The sequence below is a fragment of the Phaethon aethereus genome, assembly GCF_964289735.1.
Source record: "Phaethon aethereus genome assembly, chromosome: 2".
Lineage (NCBI taxonomy): Eukaryota > Metazoa > Chordata > Aves > Phaethontiformes > Phaethontidae > Phaethon > Phaethon aethereus.
The window spans coordinates 5,051,130-5,072,365 of NC_138582.1; the positions used below are offsets into that span (position 1 = coordinate 5,051,130).

The 21,236-nt window shown below is 37.4% G+C and overlaps 1 protein-coding gene across 1 annotated transcript in view; it reads left to right on the forward strand.

Moving 5' to 3' along the window:
- The window catches only part of TRAPPC9 (trafficking protein particle complex subunit 9), a gene marked incomplete at both ends in the record, with an annotated part of 523,602 nt that overhangs the window by 40,176 nt on the left and 462,190 nt on the right, over positions 1 to 21,236 (forward strand). Inside the window, 2 exons of the mRNA XM_081996827.1 lie at positions 13,795 to 13,921; positions 20,277 to 20,422. Of these exons, the coding sequence (XP_081852953.1) occupies positions 13,795 to 13,921; positions 20,277 to 20,422 (273 nt within the window). The remainder of the gene's footprint in view (positions 1 to 13,794; positions 13,922 to 20,276; positions 20,423 to 21,236) is intronic.

The following is a 21,236-nucleotide window of genomic DNA, read 5'->3' on the forward strand; positions in this document are numbered from 1 at the left end:
CGTTGGCCTTTTAACACCAGTTCTACCTGGTGGTCCTGGATGGTCATCAGGCAAAGGTAACAAGACAAATGACAATGTTGCATGTTTTTTCTTCTCTCTGTCATGGTTATTGATTTTTGGATACAGTCTACAGATTGTCTGAGCATTCTTGGGACCCTTTAGGTGCTTCTCTAGCTAACTGGATTGTTAGCACAGGTACTACTATAGCATTAGCATGGCCTTTGGTATCTCAAAATGTCTGTTCTGCTGCTCTTACCGTTCCCAAGATTAACACGAATACCCTCTTTAGAAACAGAACCATGTTGGCTAGCAATCTGAAGAAAAACCACGTGGCTTCTCATGTATGTACACTTACCTTTCAACACCAGAAAGACAGACAACAGTGGATATCATGTAATTCAGAGTCTTTCTGTGATGACCTTTGCCTTTAGTATTTTCAGCAGCAGCAGTGACCAAAAATAAATAGGCTAAGTTCCATGGCCATGACCACAAAATGTCTGGCAGCTTGGAAAATAAGATACACTTATTCCAGTTTTGTTGATCTGGTTATCAGGGCTTCTTTGCGTACTGAGTATGAGATTTTGAACAATTTTTATTTATTATTTATCTTTCTACTGATGTCATGAAGAAATTTGTTTTAGCCCTAGCAAACGAAATACGATATCTTGGGCTTCATTACAAATACCCCTTTGATAGAGGTGTGCCCTCCCTAGCATTGATACTTATCACCCTTGCCACAGTCATTGATTCTGCTGAAAGACGTGAAATCTTTAGTGAAAGACTTAACTTGTTATGACGCTTTTCTTCAGCCAGAGGACAGATAAGGTACTGCATGTGAAGAAGGACTTACGGGGTAGCTGTGGCTAGATATTTTATCTTCAGAAGCAAACGTTGTCAGTCATTAGTTTCCACTAGGAGGGATTTCTGTGTGTGGATTTTAATTTTCAATACACCTATTTTATATATCTCCATACAGGCATTGCACAGGGAATACCATGGATTGGCTGAGATCATTACTTGATAAGGAGTTGTTTTATGGTTTATTTCAGCTAGAGACTGCATGCCGTGTCTGCACTTGGTCCATAGGATGAGAAAAAGATAGCTCTGCCTAAGAAAAAGGCTTTTGTCCCTTTCATAGAATCACAGAATTACAGAATCTTTGGGTTGGAAGGGACCTTTAAAGGCCATCTAGTCCACCCCCCTCAGCAAGCAGGGACATCAACTAGATCAGGTTGCTCAGAACCCCATCCAGCCTGACCTTGAATGTTGCCAGAAGGGATGGGGCATCTACCACATCTCTGAGCAACCTGTGCCAGTGTTTCACCACCCTCATGGTGAAAAATTTCTTCCTTAGATCTAGTCTGAATCTCCTCTATTGTAGTTTAAAACCATCACCCCTTGTCCTGTCGCTACAGGCCCTACTAAAAGGTCTGTCCCCATCTTTCTTAGAAGCCCCCATTAAGTACTGGAAGGCTGCAATAAGGTCTTCCTGGAGCCTTCTCTTCTCCAGGCTGAACAACCCCAACTCTCCCAGCCTGTCCTCACAGCAGAGCTGCTCCAGCCCTCGGATCATTTTTGTGGCCTCCTCTGGCCCCTCTCCAACAGGTCCATGTCTTTCCTGTGCCGAGGGCTCCAGAGCTGGATGCAGCACTGCAGGGGGGGTCTCCCCAGAGCGGAGCAGAGGGGCAGAATCCCCTCCCTCGCCTTGCTGGCCACGCTGCTTTCCAATGTTCTGAGTTGAATTTTCAGAAATATCCCTAATTGTCTAAATATCATTGATGTGATTCTAAACTCCATGGTGGCAGGATTCTATCCTATTACTTGGCACTTCAAAATCATATGACATTCCGATCCATGCCATGCAAGCCTTAGAGGTTTGTAAGTTTGGCTCCAGGCTGTTGTCTCACGAAAACAATCTCTCACCTTCCAGAAGATACTTATTCTCAGCCTGTGCTGAGATCATCCACCCTGATGAAGAATTTCTGCCAAAATTTATGGTGAATGCTATTTTGGTTCCCCTCATCCTCTAGATCAGTTTTGTGATGGACTTGTGCAGCAGACCACTTTGATGCCTTGCCAGCTTAGAATTGTTGGTAGTTGGAGGACCAGGGACTGCATGACAATATTCTTAGATCACTTTCAGAACCTTTTTATCCTCCTCTCAAGATTGCTGTGCTCAGGTTATGGCTGACTTGTCAACTTCTGGGGCGAGGTCTGTGCCTTCTGCAAAAAAAGTGATGAGCTTTACCTAAGGAAAAAATCCCCAAACCTGGTTTATCTTTAGAAGTTATGGTTGAGCCTGGACTGATCGTAATTTGATTATGTCAGACGTGTTAACCTGATGACTGTTAAAATATGCCTTTCGATCTCACAGCTTGAAAGAGGAAACTATGCAGTATTTTACATACATTTTTATTTATAGAACAGAATGCATATGAATTCACTTGGTGATATTTGAATTTCAAATTGCTATGTAGAAATATAGGAAATAAGAAAGAGTATTAAACTGGGCTCATAATAATTGACAGCTAGGCCAAAAGCAAATGTGTAAATGCCCTTAAGTGTAACCCATCTGCCAAGCCTGTACTGGCAGCAGTAAAGACCAGACTCAATTTCTGAGGATCTTTACTTAAAATATTGTCTTGAATTTCCACCCAAACATCTGGGCAAAATGAAACGAAGCTGCATGGGCATTTGTTGAGTTATGCTTCCCCGCGCAGATTGACTAAATGGCATTTCACTGGAGAAAGAGATAAAGGTAAGAATAACCTATAAACCAATAAATAACCGCTGCTACTCTAGAGCATGGATGAATTTAAAACCATCTCTTGTTTTGAGGGACTGCTGGAGCAACTTGTTACTGTATGTTCACCTAGCCGTATCCTGTTCTCTCTGTGTTGCTATGACTTTCTTATTTTTCCCGTTTAGAATGCTGTAGAAAGAGTTCTTGAAAGTTTCAGCTCATTTTCTTTAGTTTGAGCTGGTTGCTCACTGTTGCTCCCCTGTTTGCCATTTCTCCTGCCTATTCTCATAGTGCTCCTTTTTTTTTTTTCCTCCTCTTCATATTTAGGTCACAGGAAACAAGATTTTAAGTATTAGAAATAAAATGTAGGATAAACAAATATGAATGCCTGATTTTAAAATAAACAAACCACCTTGACAATAGTATTAAACTTTGAAAGGATGAGATATATAAAAGTAAAGAGGCTAATTGGAAGAAATTCAAAGGAGCAGTATGTTCGCTGGTAGCATGGAGACTGCTTATAGAAGTCATAGTAGATTCTCAGCAAGTGTATTCTCTGTCTCCAAAAAAATAATGAAAAAAGCAAGGGTAGTTAAACAGCAAAATAAATGCAATTGAGGGAGAAAAAAAAAAAGTTCACTGTATAGAAGTGGATGTGGTGTCCAAACATGGAAAGTAAAAAGGAATGTCAACCTCGATAAGTTAAATGGGATGGTGGGGATGACACATAAGCACCCAAAAGATTTTGAGGAGTAACTTGCTGAACTCATGAAAGCTGTCGTGGTTTAGCCCCAGCTGGCAACTAAGCACCACGCAGCCGCTCGCTCACTCTCCCTCCCACAGCGGGACGGGGGAGAGAATTAGGAAAAACCTCGTGGGTTGAGATAAACACGGTTTAATAGGACAGAAAGAAAGAAGGGAACAATAATGATAATACCAACAAAGGAATGTATAAGAACAAGTGATGCCCAATACAGCAATTGCTCACCACCCCGTGATCGACAGCCCGTCCCCGAGCAGCGATTTCCGCCCCCCGGCCAACTCCAGTTTATGTACTGGGCATGACGTCGTATGGTAGGGAATATCTCTTTGGCCAGTCTGGGTCAGCTGTCCCGGCTGTGTCCCCTCCCAGCTCCCCGTGCACCCCCAGCCTGCTCGCTGGCAGGCCAGCACAAGAAGCTGGACTGTCCTTGACGGCTCAGCAACAACCCAAAACATCAGCACATTATCAACAGTTCCTCATCCCAAATCCAAAACACAGTCTCACACTGGCTTCTGTGAGGAAAACCAGCTCTATCCTGGCTGAAACCAGGACAAAAGCTAAGAGCTTCTTTACATATATTAGAAGCAAGAAGCCTGCCAGAACTGAAATACAATTGAGGTATAAAAAGAGACACTCAGGGAAGATTGAGGTGTATCAGAAAATTTGTATCAAGGTCCTCTTTTTAGGAAGGAATGTTCTGAGGTTTCGTCATTCCACTACAGAGAATAGATCTGTGGAATTCTTTGAAAGTGTAATTAGAAAAGGTTTATGGTGGGGAGTGATATGAACTGTAAAATGAGTAGTAATAAATTTCAGGTACCTGGTAGGGTTCAAAGATGCTAAAAGAATTTTAAAATTAAATAGCTGAACAACCAACAGTTGCAACTAATGTATGTCTTAAATAGTCTTCGCTCTCATTTTAAAATTACAAATGGCAAGTGTATCTCTGCATTTTTTAAGAGTTCAGAGAGGGATGGAAATTCTTCTAACTAAATGAGGTGGGTGTGTCTTCTGTGTAGACATCTGCATCCTAGTTATCCAAATGATCCTGACCATCCCAGTGACTCTTTTGACAAGGTTCATCACTCCCTTTACACATATATAGCAGTCTCAGCACTGGCCAGGTGTCTACACCTGACCCTAGTCATTGACGCTTCTCTTGAAGTAAGGTAAACCGAATTCCATCCTTTGAACCCATGTGGGTTCAATAATAGGAGTTCAATAGGAGTTCAGTAGGTTCAACAGGAGTTCAATAGATTCAATAGGAGTTCAGTAGTTTTGATATCTGTACTAGGTAAATATAAGAAACTGTAGTAAATAATAATAGCCATATGGGTAATTGTGATCTAATGAGAAGGAGTTAGAGCATCTTTGAAGTGTGATTTCTTTCTATAGATGTTCTTTCCAAGGAATGATGGAGCATGTAGATGAGCGTGATTTAGTTAATACAATGTTCCTGAATTCCAAAAAAACCACCCCTTTTGGTATATTGATTAATAAATGATTAGGAGAGAGAGAAAAAAACAATAAGTGAATGAGATTATGGTGTTAAGGAAAGAGAATATTTAGTCATGTGGCTTTTGCTTTTCAAAACAGTTGTAAGCTATCGAGAAACTGGAAAAAAAGGCCAGTATCCCAATTTGTTGCTGAGCCAGAGTTATTTAGAAGAGTTTCTAGAGTAGACTTGACTGTGGTATTGTGGTATTACCTTCCCAAGAGTGGAAGGTAAGAGATCCTGTATTGGAAACCTTCTCTTAGAAGGTCTGCTTAATGCTGATTGTCACAAGTAATCCCCTGAAGTGTGTGTAATGTAGGCACCAACTGCTTTGCTCTATAGCTTCTCTCCTTTTGTGCTACAGTACTTGATAATGCAGACGTAGCCCATCAGCACTTCACAATGTTTTGTAGTCAGAAGGAATGTTATTCCTGAATACTGCATTTAAATTAGGACAGCATTTTCCCTAGGAACCCCTGTAGTGTGTCAAATAATTTTTAGAAATGTAGAAGTTACTGATTTCAAGGGCTGAAAATTAAAACTTGATGTAAACTTCTGAGTTGAAGTGAGGTTTACTTAACTGACACTAATGAACTGGTTTTAATGCACTGCATTGTATTTTAGTTGACAAAGTACCTGCAAGTTGTTTTTGCCTAACCAATAAATCTTTCAAAAGGGAGCTATTTTGGTTGGTCTTCTGTATTCAAATTAACTGACTCCAGGATGGAGATGGAAATCTTCAATATCGTTACCAGGGAATATTTATAGTAGCATGGTAGGTTTTTAGCCATTAATTGGAAATCTTTTTACAGCTTTAGCATAGTGTAGTATCTTATCTGTGTATGTATATATAAAAAAGTATAGGGGTGTGTGTATATATATATATATAAAAATGTAATTGAACAAACTTGTCACCTTGTGTGTTTGATGTATAGCAGTGGTACAATATGGTGTAGGAATAAATATATTAAAAAAAGCTTGAATGTAAATGCTTTCTGACATATTGTAATAAAAGACTTCTGAGATTGCACATGGAGAAGGAGGAAGCTTCTTAGAAGCCATTTAACTCTTCAAATTCATCATGGTACTATGAATTTTGCAGAATTTCATCTAGTTCTGTGTTTTCTTCAGTTATGTACTATAAAACTTCAGCACTGTTACGTGCTGCTGTTGCTGGGAATTGTTTCTCTGCAATGCTTTTTCCAGCTTTTTTAAAAACCCTTTTTTAAATTCAAAATATTAGCAGCAAGGTAAAACTCTCTGGGCTTGTTTTATTCTTTTAAAATCTCTCTCTGGAATTGGTGTTTTCTAGAGACAAGCTAGCTTACCAAATAACTTCACTCAAACTGCTTTATTAAAAAGGCATAATTTATTTTCCTGAAATACATGTCTGTTAGACTGTGTAGAAAGTGAAGATTGCTAAGAAGAAAACCACAATGCCTATACGTGTTTATCCGTTTCAATAGTGCTCTTCTTTATCCTTGTGTTCCCTGAATAACTCCAGTTCAGATCCTAATTCAGTGAATTTATTAATTTTGAAGTGGAATAAATAAATGAGACTGAGTAAACTAGTGACAGGGATAAAAGATTTAAATTCATTTGTGTAGCACAAAATATGAAGACCAACACTTTTTTAAATCATATGTTATATGAAAGAAAAAATGCCATACTCTGAATAAAATGAAGACTGGTCCAAATTGTCTACCATTATAAACAAACCTGAGAGTCTTTCACATATGATTTACCATTGTTTAGACCTGCGTGTTGATGAGATGTTTTGCAGACAAAAATTCCAACCAACACCATATCCAAATTCTTAGGTAAAACAGAAGGTCAATCATTACAGTAAGATAGTGCATTTCTTTATGACAGAAGTTTATTAAATTGTTTAAAGTCATTCATGAACAAAATGAAGTTTCTGAGCTCTAGCTCAAAACTCCTATCTTCATGTAATTACCTCCTGATTTTTGAAGAAGCCTGATTGGATTAATTGAGGGAGAAGATACAAGTGTTCAAATGAAGACAAGTTGCAAACTTTTCATTGCAGAAAAGAAGATTACTTTGGGAAGACATACATTAATTGTCGATATAAGACATGAAGAATTTGTGCTGTATTTTTAAGAGCTAATGTTTTTGTACAGAAGGAAGTTAGGACGTGCTATATTACTAAAATGGAAACAAACTTTATATGATACTTAACAGACTCAGTACTGCTCTCTTTAGCCTAAATTAAAATGAAGGCACTGGAATCAAGGCTGCTACTGAAAGTAGCACTTTATATGTAAAAAGAAATATCTATGTTTAAAAGAGGATCATCTGTGTGCTTTGGGGAACTCCCCGTATGATGTGCATTGAATATGACTGGATGTACTAAGAAGAGAAGAGTCAGATACTGAAGAAATGTTTTTTTTCAAAAGGATTGGAAAACACAACTGTATGTTAGTTGAGAGAGCTGACGTTTTCGTTGTAAGTTTTCAGACAGTTATCTAGTTTTTTAAACTGGCCTTTTCTCAAGCAAGAATCTCTTCTCTTTGTATCACTAGTGGAGGTGTTGAAACTTGGAATCCTGATAATCCTCTCTGGCCAAATTCCTGTGACTTTGCCTTTCAGTATGTTGGGAAAAATGTTGTTCTTGCCATCTTCTGCTTCTGCGTGCTTATTCCACCCAAAATACAAAACCAGATCTTTTTAACAGTCTTTTAAACAAAGCCTACTTTGCTCAGAATCAGCTTTGCAGCAATCCTTAACTCTGTTAATTGTTGTAGAAGTTATCTATGCTTAATTTGCTCCACTTTATGTTAAGGTAGGTTTTAGGTTTAGACTAGATATGAGGAAGAAATTTTCGGCAGGTGATTGGTGGGTGGTGAAACACTGACACGGATTGCCCAGAGAGGTGGTAGATGCCTCATCCCTGGAAACGTTGCCCAGAGCCCTGTCCAACCTGACCTGCAACCTGGTCTAGTTGAAGGTGTCCCTCCTCATCGCAGGGGGGTTGGACTAGATGACCTTTAAAGGCCCCTTCCAACCCAGACCATTCTATGATTCTAGTATTTCTTAACATGAAAAGATCATTAATATTGGTCAGTGGTTTACATACTGATTTTTGTATGTACAAAATATATTCTTGTAGTGTTCAAAGTCTGCAGACATCTGCAGTTCTCGGATACAGTGGAGAACTAGATACTGAAATTTTAATGGCATGTTTCTGAACTCTGACTTTGGCTATGTCAATTTTTCATGAGATTTTATTTAAAAACATTTTTGTGCTAGCTGTGAATTTCAAACTGACTGTGACTTAATGTACACATTTTATATAATTATTAAAAATCTTGTAATAGAGGACCATGGTGTGTTTAGTCAATCTCTTCCCGTTCGCTCTCTCTGGTGGTCGTCTTAGAAGCAGATATTATTATTCTGACAAAGACAACTCTTCTATTCTTGTCTATGTTGAAAAGATTATCTTCTCCTCCTACCCCCTTCCTGCAAAGTTATCAGTAAAGCTGATAATTTCTTTTTCAAAGACGAGCTGTTACACAACAAATAACTGAATCCTTTTGTGCTCATTCTTTTCTTAGTATGGATGGAGCCATTTTCTTTGATATTGTTCAGGATGATGTGCTCATGAAAGTGAGTCTATGCTCTCTGGGTAGCATGGATTAATTATTTTCTTGTTGTTCTTGCTCTCTTCCGTGTCATACTGTGAATTTTGTTGGTTTTAGTCTCCACTGTATTTATTTAGAGATTTATTTTGCTTGGTTTCTCAAAGAAACAGGATTCCTTTAACATGCTGTCTGACGGTGCCTTCCTGGTTTTCCCCATCAGAATAGCTTTTGAGTCTATTGACAAAACACAGTGTGGAGAACAGATCAGAGATGTTAATTTTGCGGCAGTTTCATGACACTTCTTTATACATAGAAAAGGTAGATGCTAACAGTGCCCTGGGGAGGCAAAGGAAAAAGACCATTAATTCTCACTCGCTTCGGTCATTTTGTCATCCAGTTGGCCAGGCAGCGTGCATGTGCTTCCTGTCTAACTGATGGCCTAATGAATATAGGTAGTCTGAAATGTTCAAGGCAGTATAAAAATGTAGGGAAGTGCTGAGATTTATTGCAGTAAAGAATATTGGAATGAAAATGCAGCATTCCTTGCATTGCTTTCAAAGCAATTTGCTCAAGTATCAGATCTCTGAGCAGCTTGAAGTCGTGTTTACTTGCTCCACGTATTTTTCAGGAAAATATTAGAGATGCTGTTTGTTTACTAAACCTGTAGAAAATGCTGTCATCTAATACTTATCAGACTTAATGTAATGGAAAAACAGGTGATGCTTGCCTGCAAATTAGAGGAGACCTGCTCTGTTCTGCTGAATTAAACAAGCGAAATACTGAATTAGCGGATTGATCATGCAAGTCTTGCTAAGGCACTTCACTTACAACATTAGCTTGCTTATGGTAGTGAAGAGTGATGTACTGAGCGTACAAACAGGATGCTTACTGTCCATCTGCATCTATCTGAAACTAGAGTTGAGGGACTACCTGAAAGGTCATGAAAGCCTTTGCGTCCATGCTATAATCTAGAAATTAACTTCAAGGTACAAAGTTCGTAGTGGTTACTGTCTATGAATACTCAATTTCTACCTCAGCTTTTGTGAGGCTCTTAATGTATTTTATGGCCTTTTTGAATTTCTTTCTTTTTTTTTTTTTTTTTTTTAGTTTAAAGAATTCACTGTGTCTGGATGGCAGGGTGATGCAGAAGATCTCCCTGACAGCAGACACTGACTTTTTTTTCTTCTCTAGTTGTAAGTGGGTCCACCAAGCAATTTTCTTTTTTTTTTTTTGTGTGTGTGTGAAGCAACTATCCGTGTTTCTGTGTGCAGAAACTACTGTTTATCTTGCTTTTTCTGCTGTCAGGCTGACTTTTTTGTGTTGTTACATGTTGCTAGTAATTTATCAAGGAGATGTTTGACTCTGTTCCTGAGAGAGCTGTCTGGCTGCCACTTTTTGGGGGCTGACTGCTGCAGGTGGTCTCCTCGGACTTCTCCTTTGTGAACGTTATTTGCTATTTTCAAGGGGGAAGGAAAAGTTCAGACAGCACAAAGAACCCTGGGTACTAGGTTTTTTTGTTAAAATTTTGATTCTGGGCTTATCACCAGGGGAAAATTGAAGTCAGAAGACCTTTAGCTATTTGTTTCCCAACTTCCTTTTTCAATATTTTAGCAAGTTGCATAAGGAAACAGAAAGTTGTTTGTCTTCCAGTGTAATTGGCAGGTCAGACAAAGTGTTCTGTTTCTTCATTCTACCTTGCTGTAGGTTGTTCTGCAGGGGACACAATAACTTGAGCAAAACAAGATCAACCAATTGTTCGTCAGCGAACAAACGTATCTTTAATATTAGACTACGTTTTTAATGGGTAGTGACTCTGAACGAGTACAGATATTTGAAATTTCTTCAAATATTAAAGTTAAAGAACTAAAACATACAGTTATAGCAACTGTGTTCTTCTAATTTTCTCCATTATCTGCCAAGGCATGAAATGCTGTCTGTGTGGTACTGTTCATGGTTACTTAAGTACTTAAAAATGTTAGTCTATAACTGACCTTTCTTGTCCTGGTCTGATTTTTTTCAATGGCTCCATTACTGTGAAATACTGCATCACATTACTGTGAAACTAGCAGAAAGACTTTTCTTTTTCACATTCAGTAGCTTTCAGTCACAAATGGTTTCTAACTGTGCAACTGAAGCTTTCAGATTTTTGTGTTCTCGTATTAGAAAAAGGCTCGGAGCAGCTTTGAGACAAAACCATGTCAACACAATGAACACTGATGTAGCTAAGCAAAAAATTACCAACAATATTGGTGGCATTGCAAAATTTTCAGTTGTCAGAAGCAGCGAAAAAAAGGTAATGAAAAAAATTTGGTATGAAATGGGGAAATTGTACTCTGAGGTTATGCTGAACAAACTGAGAAGTATGTGCCCGAGTGGCAATACTGACTATGGCTCTGATCAGCTTTATTTGGTTGCAGCTGTTCTACGATCCTGATCGTTCAGTGAGTCTGGAGAGAAACTGGAGAAAAAAAATACCATGAACGTAGTTATTCCAGATGAGAAAATAGCCCATCATTTCTCACTCAATAAATGAGACTCTGTAATACCTACACAAGAGCATCCAGTAGTGTTTCCAGCTGGAGTGCAGGCTTTTAAAGCTTTTGAGGTGAATTCATAGGTTGAAGGATCAAGTGGTGATTGCTTTCCTGCTGATGTATACAAGTGTGAAGACACTAGGTGGGTAAAGACCTCCAAGGGTAGCTGTTCTCTTTGCAAAGAAGACACAGAAGAAGATAAGTATTAGTGGTAACTGTTTCAGTCACAATCTTCTAAACTAAGGGTCTGGAGACTTCGTAGTTGAATAGATCCTCCCAAGGAGGTTGGTGCAGTTTCTGATTGCGTCAAAATATGATGACAGCCAGGCAGACGGTAGGAAAAATTCAGAGCTGTTGGAAAGTAGCAGTCTGTAGCAGGTTTTTGGCAATGATGAGGCTTTGCAAATTTGACTAAGCAGCGAAGTTTGTATCATTCATACCACAGAGGTCAGGTAGCAGAGGTGCTCAGTTAAGGGAGAAAGGCTCCAACATTTGCTTTCAGAAGTGGCTCTTGGGCAAGATCATGCAGCTCTTGCTCTTTTGCATCATGAATGCTTCCTGATCTGTCCTATTGACGTAGATTCCTTTAGCATCTTGGTTGAGATGCAGTGTTAAATAAAAGTAATAGAGCTGCTGGCTTGGCAGCAGCATGTTATGAACTGCATTTCATATAATATCAGCATAGAAAAACATCTTGGTTTAGCCTTGTCTTTGCAGAAAGCATGCTGAGCTTTTGCTGTGAAATAAAAATGCGACTCAAATCCATAAACAAATTCTTTTTGCAAGTGACAGCGTGTGTTCTTTGAGTACAATAATTGACGGTGTTTCGCACTAGGAAAAGAAAGACGATTCTTCAGAATGACAGACCTCTGGTTTCAAGCAGAATTAAGTGCATGCTGTTGTCTTCATCATTCTTGGTAGCTGTGATGCTTTCCATCTCAGTAGATTCTACGTGTACTATGTGCCCTTGCTCGTATAACATGGCTAATAACAACCCGAATGCTGTAGCCTGAAATTTTTATGAAAATAGTCAGTCTTGAACAAGTACAACTCCTGGTTGCGCTACGCTGATCTGAATGTACGTATATGTCTAATAATGTACATTTTGGAATATTTCCTATACCCAGCTAAAATGTGGTGAGTGACTCAAGAGGCAGTTCAGTGAAACATAGACACAAGCAAAGCAATTTGTCAGTTATGTGGCATTGACTTCATAGTGAAGGCGATTACAATCAATATTTGCTTTGAAAAGAGTATGTACTCATGGCCTTAGAAGTTTACAAACTAAGCTGGACTGATGTGGGCAGCACAAATATCAGTGGATGTTTGCACCTTTCAAGACCCAAGATGGTGTTTTGGGCAGTGGCATGGTTTACAGGGTATGTTTCTCTCGCATTTTTCTCACTCCTCCCTCTCGCAGCTGCTACACAGCATTTTTTACCCTTCCTTAAATATGTTGTCACAGAGGTGCCACCAGCATAGCTGATGGGCCCAGCTTTGGGCAGCGGTGGGTCCATTTCGGCTGGACCTGCCCCTCTCTGACATGGAGCTACTCCAGGTCTCTTCTCACAAAGGCCACCCCTACAGCACCCCTCACTACCAAAACCTTGCTGCATAAAGCCAATACACTTGTCTAAGCAGATTTTTTGGAAAGTAGTATTTGCTATCACCCTTCCCTTTTCTATTTTGTTTTATCGTTGAGTATTGTGGTCTCCGAAGTATTTTCTAGAAATGGTTTGGTTATTGAACGATTATTTTTATTGGTAGCATATATATGGAGGAATGTTCCCTGTACTTTAAAACAATAAAGGTCTATGACTTCTCAGCTATGTCATTCCCTCCTTTAAACACATACTCTCAGACTTATTTCTGTTTGCAGACTCCCATTTAATCAGAGAAATAAAGTTTTGTGTTCAGGCCGTATATTTGCAAATAGACATTTTTTTCTGGAGTCACAATTGTATACATTGTTGAAAACAATTGTGAGATAAAATTCATAAGCATTTGTTGTATGTTATTGAAGATAACCCAAATAACGTATATTTGCTTGAATGTTCTTGTATTTTTAATCAAAACCAAAGAAAAATTTTCTTACCAGTTGGTATGATTTAGTAGCATAGTATAGTACATTTATTTTAAGAATTAGGTAGTTTTAACACAAGGTAACATCAAAAGTAATTTTTTTCTCTTTGCCTTGTATTGTTTCAGGTAATGTTTCTGAACAGGGCTTGTTCACATAACAATGCTATTATTAATAACCCAGACATGCTTGAGGCAAATTTTGTTGGATATGTAATTTACTAGATAAATTGTAGAAGTTTTTATCTTGACAATGAAAAAATTAACAAAAAGCAGGTATAAACTGACACTTCTGATTCTGATTTCAATCAAATTCTGATTTCAATCAAAGATTCTGAAAAGTTCAGAAAACTGTCTTGTTTAAGGTCATTTAATTATATTTGATCCATCTATTAAGGCTTCTAGAGCATAACTCCAAGCACTGCATGCAAGCATTAGCTGGTATTCTATTAGAGTTATTTTGCATAAATACAAGAAGAACTAAGAAAAAATTTAGGTTATAACTTCATCTTAAACTTCTGTTACATGTAAGTTTGAAATTGGTTTTTAATTTTATTTTTAACAAATGCATTTTCTAGAAAAGAAAGATGTAACACAGAGCTTGGAAAGCTACACAGCAAAATGCCCGGGTACAATGGAATTCATCACTCTTCCAGATGGTTTGAAGTTACCTCCTGTTCCGTTCACCAAATTGCCTATTGTGAGGTGAGACTCCAAAATACAACCTTTAACTTTTCCACACTCGCTGTCAAATTTTAAAGGATACTGGAAGGATGTAGTCTTCTCAGTTCACATAAGTTATTCACAATAACATGGAAAAATGTCAAAATGTCAAAAAATGTCAAATTGTTTTGAGAAGTTCGTAGGCAAAAACAGAGCCTTTGAGCAGAAAATACTTTCTATGGTCTTAATTTCAGGGGGAGAGAGTTGTTTTGTGTTTGGTTTTTTTTTTTTAAACTGTCATTCAAGAGTTTCTGATACAATCAAAGAAAAGTATTTTGTAATTGCAGATGATATTTAAGTAAGATACCTGCTCATACTGAAGGTCCACGAGTTGGATGCTGTCTCCATCTGTGGAGCTTGGAACTCAGCTGGAACTGATGCCTTTTATAGCTTTACCCTTCCAGATGCTGCATTTTCAAGGTGGCACCTTCACCAGCCTATTCTACATCTGTGTTCCTTTTTGTGCCTGTGTCCCAGGCCACATCATGCACTCAGTCCAATGAATAACTGCATGTTTAGATTAGAGCCTAGCATGGAGTATTAGAGTCAGAGAGAGAGAGAGAGAGAAAACAGTGATTGGGCATCAATAATAAAAGAAACAGCTAAAAGATCTTTGTCAAGAAGTGGCTTTTTGAAAGAAAAAAAATTGCTGTTCAGAAAAAATACGGTAGAAGTTATGGAAAAGAGTTCTTAGTGGGATGTCATCAAACATTTCATGAAGCAAGAGTTCTGGTATCATAAAGAGATAATAAAATGTATAACCAAAGAGTGAAAATTGTATTTATTTTCAGATTACTTTTAGTCTCTAAAATGAAAATGAATGTTTTACTCTATGACCTTTTTTCATTCTCGAAATAGTTTTACTATGTTCTCTCTAACTTCTTCAATATTTTTTCCTTCACGTTTACTGAAGAAAGAGACCTTATATAACTATTTGTAGTGCATTTAATGATAGGTCTGTTCACACTTAACAATTTATTGTGTGGGAGGTGCTTGCTTAAGGTGCAGGTTTAACTGGAGCATATGGCTGTGCAGTCAGATGGAATTGTACGCGGAATCAGAACGGTCACACCAGGCCACAACACACCGGTGGTGTCCTGGAAACACTGTTTTGTGTTGGACCACGTACAAAGCTGTGCACTGGCTACCCACCTGGGTCACCCCACTTTTAATGTGTACTCATGGGGGAAAAATGCATCTTCCCTGAGATCTTCCAGCATTGTCCCATCAGTGGATTCAGTTAGTGCTGACAAAATGCCTTGGATATCTTTGCAGATACCTGCTTTGTGTTGCCTGTTCAGTGGTGCAGTGCATACTTTGGAGTTGCAGCTGGTATCAACTTCTTTGTTGGAAAACATGCAAAATGGACATATGATGCCAAAACCTTAACTGTTAGAACCAAAGCTACATATTACAGTGGGAAAGTTAGTTGAATAACTTATTATCAGCTGACTTTGGGGTTGATTTAATTTTACAAAAAAAATCTATGTATAGAGCTAAACTAGTCATATTTGATTGTCCTAGACCATATTTGCAGTCAAGACACATAGGTAGTCACTTCCAGGTTTCTGTAACCTAATTTAGATATCTGCTTTAGGATGAGTTGAATTACTGGAGTATGTCGACTGTATTAACTCATTTTCCATTGACCTTAAAGATGTCCAATGACAAGTTCAGGTAACGGTGTCTGTCTTAGATCTGGTAAGTACATTCTGAAGGCAGGTTCCCAGCTAAATACATGAAGGAGGCCTGTATTTCTTCTGAAAGTTTTTAGACCACAAACTTAATGCAAATTTTAACCTAGACTTTTTTTAGAAAGAAAAATTAAATAGTATTAAAAAAATTGAAATTAATTAAGCAAACTTGTATAGTCCTTTCTAGTACTTCAGTTACGTGATTGTAGAGAGAAGTTAGAGCAAAAGCTTCCATGAAAACATTTTTAAGGCAAAATACTTTCTTTTGAGAGCAAAAGTGCTGTCAGCCATTTAGTGCCTCTTGCAGATCTCTGTTCTAGGAATAGTCTTAGTATTACACGGTATAAAACCAAAACTACATTCCTTAATCTGATTGTGTATGGTATCTGTCTGCCTTGGCTGTCAGCTGCAGAAACATGATGCTGAAGTTCCCTCATGAGTCTGACCTTAACTCGTGCTAAAAAAGCAGCATTGTGTTTAGCTGTGAAGTGTTAAAGCCTGAATTAGTCTCAGGTTTTTGCTTTTTGCTTAGCTTTTAAACCATGGAGGAGGTTGATTGTACTGGATGTATTCCACACCGCTTTCTTCTCCATGCTGAATATTGAAGAAAATTCAAGTCTGGAGAATACAGGAAATGCCAGTTTGAATCCTTTTTTACAGGAGTCGTGCATATAGAGGCCAGTCAAAACTTTGGCAACAGATTACCAAGACTTTGATGGCTAAGCCTCTGCCTCACTTAAAATGTTGTGTATGCTGACAGAAAGGAACAAGCACGTTATATTTACTTGTTATTCCTAGGCCTAGCTTTAAGAAATTACTCACCATCCAGGTGCTTCATTTACGCTATCAGCTTTGCGCTGACCTTGATGCGCTTGGAGCGTTGAAAATAAGTTGCTGCTGTTTTGCCATAGGGTGAGGAACCCAACACCAATATTTAACAATTAAGAATTGCTGTTTGTGCTCCTCTCCTCCTCCACACTTCTTGTCTTTTGAAAGTTCTATAAAAACCATAGAGATAAAAATCTGTAATCCAACAAAATACTAGTTGTGTCTACATATAAAGCCTCCAGTTACACCTGCACAGCAAACCTAGTGTATTGTAGAACTGTCAAGGTAGATGGAAAACAGCCATGCTGCAGGACTGCAGAGCTCTTTGAGCTAAATCATGCTCATTAATTAGTTCCAGTGTAACACCAGTGGACCAGGTTGCCCTGAGAGGTGGTAGATGCCCCATCCCTGGACACATTCAAGGTCAGGTTGGATGGGGCTCTAAGCAACCTGATCTAGTTGAAGATGTCCCTGCTCATCACAGGGGGGTTGGACTAGATGACCTTTAAAGGTCCCTTCCAACCCAAACTATTCTATGATTCTAATTTTTTGAGACATAATTTATAAATGTGTGAAAATGTAGTTTTGATCAATGTTGAATAACCTAAGCTTATGATTCAATCCATGCTAGAGCCCTCTAGAAACATACAGATTTACTGATGGTGATGGCTTCTGTTTACTGTTGGCATTTCATGGTCTGCTAGTTTTTAATCCATTTAATGTGAAGTGCGTATTTTGGATGCAGATTTCTTAATCAAAATGCTGTCGAACATCGAAATGCCACAGTGAAATTGGAACATGGTTGCACCATTACCTTTTTCTCCCCCATACCTACAAAGCAATAGAAAAAATTTGGCTTGGCAAAATCTTTATATTCCATTACTCATGTTAATTAGTATTCAATGTCTAGCTGTCCTTTATTTAAGTACGGTATTTTTTATAGTATTTCTTTTTTTTGTATGTATCATATGTTTTAACTAGATGCTTGGTCTATTATTGAATTGCTTTAAATATTGTAATCTTTTTATGTTTTTCCTTTAGTCTTTGGAATTTTGGGATTTTTTTTTTTTTTTTTTTTGACATTTCAAAAACTGTAGTGCAATCTGGAAAGCTCCCTGATGAATTTTTATTTCTTTTGATGAAGCTTTGGAAATTAAAAGCATCTTGGATTGGAAAGTATTCCATTGTTGCATACTATAAAATAATCATCTAGTATTTTCTTTAATAAAAAATACAATAATTTATTGTCTTTCTATTTTAATAGATGCAGTATTCCCATTTTTTGTCTTAAAACTACTTTTCTCACTAACATACTTAAAAGAATTTTCTTTCTTTTCACTGCTGATGTCTTTTACTTGTCCTTATATACTTTTCTTACTACATTATATTTACTTGCTGCCATTTTTTTCCTTCCCTCTGTTTATTTAGTGTAGGGTTTTTAAAAATTATTTTCCCTCTAAGCAAGGTTGTTTTTAATTAACAACTTTCTCCAAATACAAGATTGTGATCTTTTGGGTAGCTAGTGAAATTATTTTGTAATTCCTAATTGTTACTCATTTGAATTCAGTTGGGTTGGGCCAGGGGCTAGAAAATGTACGTTACTGAAGCTTTTCACACAAAGGAATTAAATTTGCTGTGCTGTATGTATGACCTATGAGGGCATAAGCTGTCTAATATGTGGTTGAAGAACATTCATTCCACAGTCATGCATTAAGATAAAACAGATTATCCAGCAGTATTTATATAATAATGATGGATGAGACAAAGCACTTCTTTCTTTATATAAAATAAAATAAAATTCCTTTTTATTAGCACTTTATCAAATTTAATGTTTGTTTCCTCAAGGAGAAATCATTCACATGTTTTGCTTGAAGTTGCATTCTAAAATCGTATCAGAAATGGTTTCAAAATATGAAATATTCATGCATCTGTCATAGTTTCTCTTTATTCCTCAGACTCATCGTCTGTTATTTAACGTTTGATTGCAATGCTGATGCTAAGTATCACCAACAGATAATATATAGATGTGGTTTATTTCTTGTTCCAAAATACTTCTAGTGTTATCTAGTAACTTCTTATCAGGTGTTTTATATCACAGAGATAACACATCTGTGTAGCGTTACACTTACAGCTCCATTATTTTTCAGCAGTAGCATATTATCTTGAATGATTTGGGTAATTTCTAAAACAAATTGTTTTCTTGTATGTATGTACTTTTTATTAGTGGGATATTGATACAACTGTTCTTTAATGTGATGAGGACTTACATTATTTTCATGTTCTCGATAGTTTATTGTTTTGAAATTAAGTATAAAGCTGTAATTTTGGAAAGTGCATGACTTCAGTTATATCCCGTAAATGATGCAAAACTGTTTTAACCTGTGAAAGAATACTTACCTGCTTTTTAAAGTGAAGACACTTGATTTTAAGTTTTTTCTCTGACCTTTACAGCTGAGCAAGGCAGTGCTCGCAGTGCTCCAGTCATAGTACTTGAAGAACTTCATAAAACATACGACAACCTAATCATGTACTGTAACATTTATAATCTCTTTGGTTTATTATGGCATTATCAAAGGATTCCAGTGAGATAAGTTTTACTGTGGGAGGTGGATGTGGGAAAAGAGGGGGTTAATCTTGGAATAAGTTGGGGTTTTCTGGCATTCTTGCGCTTGTCGTCTTAACTGGTTTCAGAAGTCTCCTAGGGTTTTAGCTAGACTCTGTTGTTCATGTCTTGGTACATCCTATTGCCTTTAAGTATCTTGTAAAAATTTACTACTGGAAAGTTTTGTGAGCATTTTATTTAGTTCTTGCTTGTCAAACTCAGTGTGGTGTGATGTCTCTAGCAATTAGCAAAACTTGTAGTTTTCTTGTGTAGGAATTTTTTTAAACTTGAAAAACAAATTTCAAAAAGTTGGAGATTTAATCCATGAGTGATTATAAAGGGGAAATTCTTGTCTCTTGTTGACATTCTTAATTAAAAGCACTTAAATCCTTTAAGCACTCAAATAAGCTTAGTAGACAGAGCAAAATAGCTATGATACTGAATGGTGCCTTTATTCACCTTTTGTTTTTCCTTTCCTCACTCCTTCCTCACTAAGTAACTAGGAGTTTTACAGGCTTTTGTAATGCTGCTACTTATGCTGAATGTCCACTAATTTATTGCTTGTTCTTATGCCGAGTATTTAGTCTTTAATTTCCCATCAGCACTGCAAGGCCAGTGATTTGCCTGCATGGTATTATAGGGATTTGGGTCTAACAGGGGTATAGTCTAATAAATACTCATTTTCTGTCTATTTGTAATTGCCTTCTGGTCATTCAACAAACCTACTCAAACTTCTGTGATGCTTCCTTCCTTCTAGAAGTAACTGTTCATTTTAACTGTTTTAACATCTGTTTTATTCACCTTGGAGAAGTTCTTTATTTGTATTAAATTGTCCAATGAAATTTTGTTCGCCTCCTAGTTTGGGTTTAAGTTAAATCTTTGGTTGCTTTCTGCACCGGACTTGTGGTGTATCTGTTCTTCAGTCTGCACTTAACTTGGAAATTAATAGCTGGAATTCGAATCACAGATCCTGCTAGTTTTGGTTTTGCTGGTTTCTACAGAAGATGTTTTTCCTTTGATATTTGTTTTCTGAGAGCTTTCTGAAACTTTGCCTTTAGTTTCCTTGGGTTAGTATTACTTTCTTTTGTACTGTAGGTGTTTACTTCACGTTTTCCATTTCAGCTATTTTAATCAGTACCAACTCAGAGTGTCGTTTAGTATTTATCAGTTCATTTTTAACACAACCATCTGTAAAATTATTTTTACTCAACAGGTCTGTGAAGCTCTTGAACCTCCCAACCAGTCTCCGACCTCACAAAATGAAAAGTCTGCTTGGTCAGAATGTGTCAACCAAAAGCCCCTTCATATATTCTCCAATTATTGCACACAGTCGTGGGGAAGAACGAAATAAGAAAATAGGTAAGAATATTTTGCAGTGTTTTCTACTGTTTTGTTAAATTAGAATATCTTTCTTGGTCAGGGAAAGCAAACCTGAACATTTCTTTCTTGTATTTGAAATAATCAGCTTTTTAGCCTGAAGTTCTGAATGAGCAAAGCTTTGTTCTCTGTAGGATAGGTTCAAATTCAGAAGAGCAATGAAGTCTCCTAAATGATAAAATTGATTTTCAGAGGAGATAAAATAGTTTTATTTCCTTCTCAAACAAAAGAGAAATCAGGGAAAACTTAGTTCAGACACATTCTGTTCAGCAGCAGCCAGCTTAGCCAGTTATGATGTGTGGTGCCCTGACCTAGATGCACTGCTGGGGCTTCCCCTTTTCTAATAAGGGTATCATCACGCACATGAAGAAATTAGGATGAATGGGCTGCAGTTTCTTGGACAAAAGATGCAAATCCATAGGAAACTGGACCATGCTAGTTCATCAACCATAGATTTATCTATCTATCTATCTATTTATTTATTTATTTATGGTTATTAGTGTTAGACTACTGGGATTTTAAAATTGGTTTTCAGTTTATCTCTTTCCAGAGGGAAATACGTTGATACCGTATTACTATTTAACTTGAGCACAAAATGATTAACTGTCTGATTAGTCAGTTTTTCTTAAAGGCAGTTCAGCAAAAGTAAAAAAAGCCTTATAAACAATGTTTAGAATACTATAGTCATTTTCTGCTAGAGGATTATTTCATTTATTACAAAGCCCTTCGGTGCAGTAATTGTGCCGTTGGAAATGGATTACAATGCTTGTTTCAAATCCTGGATTAAGTTACAAAT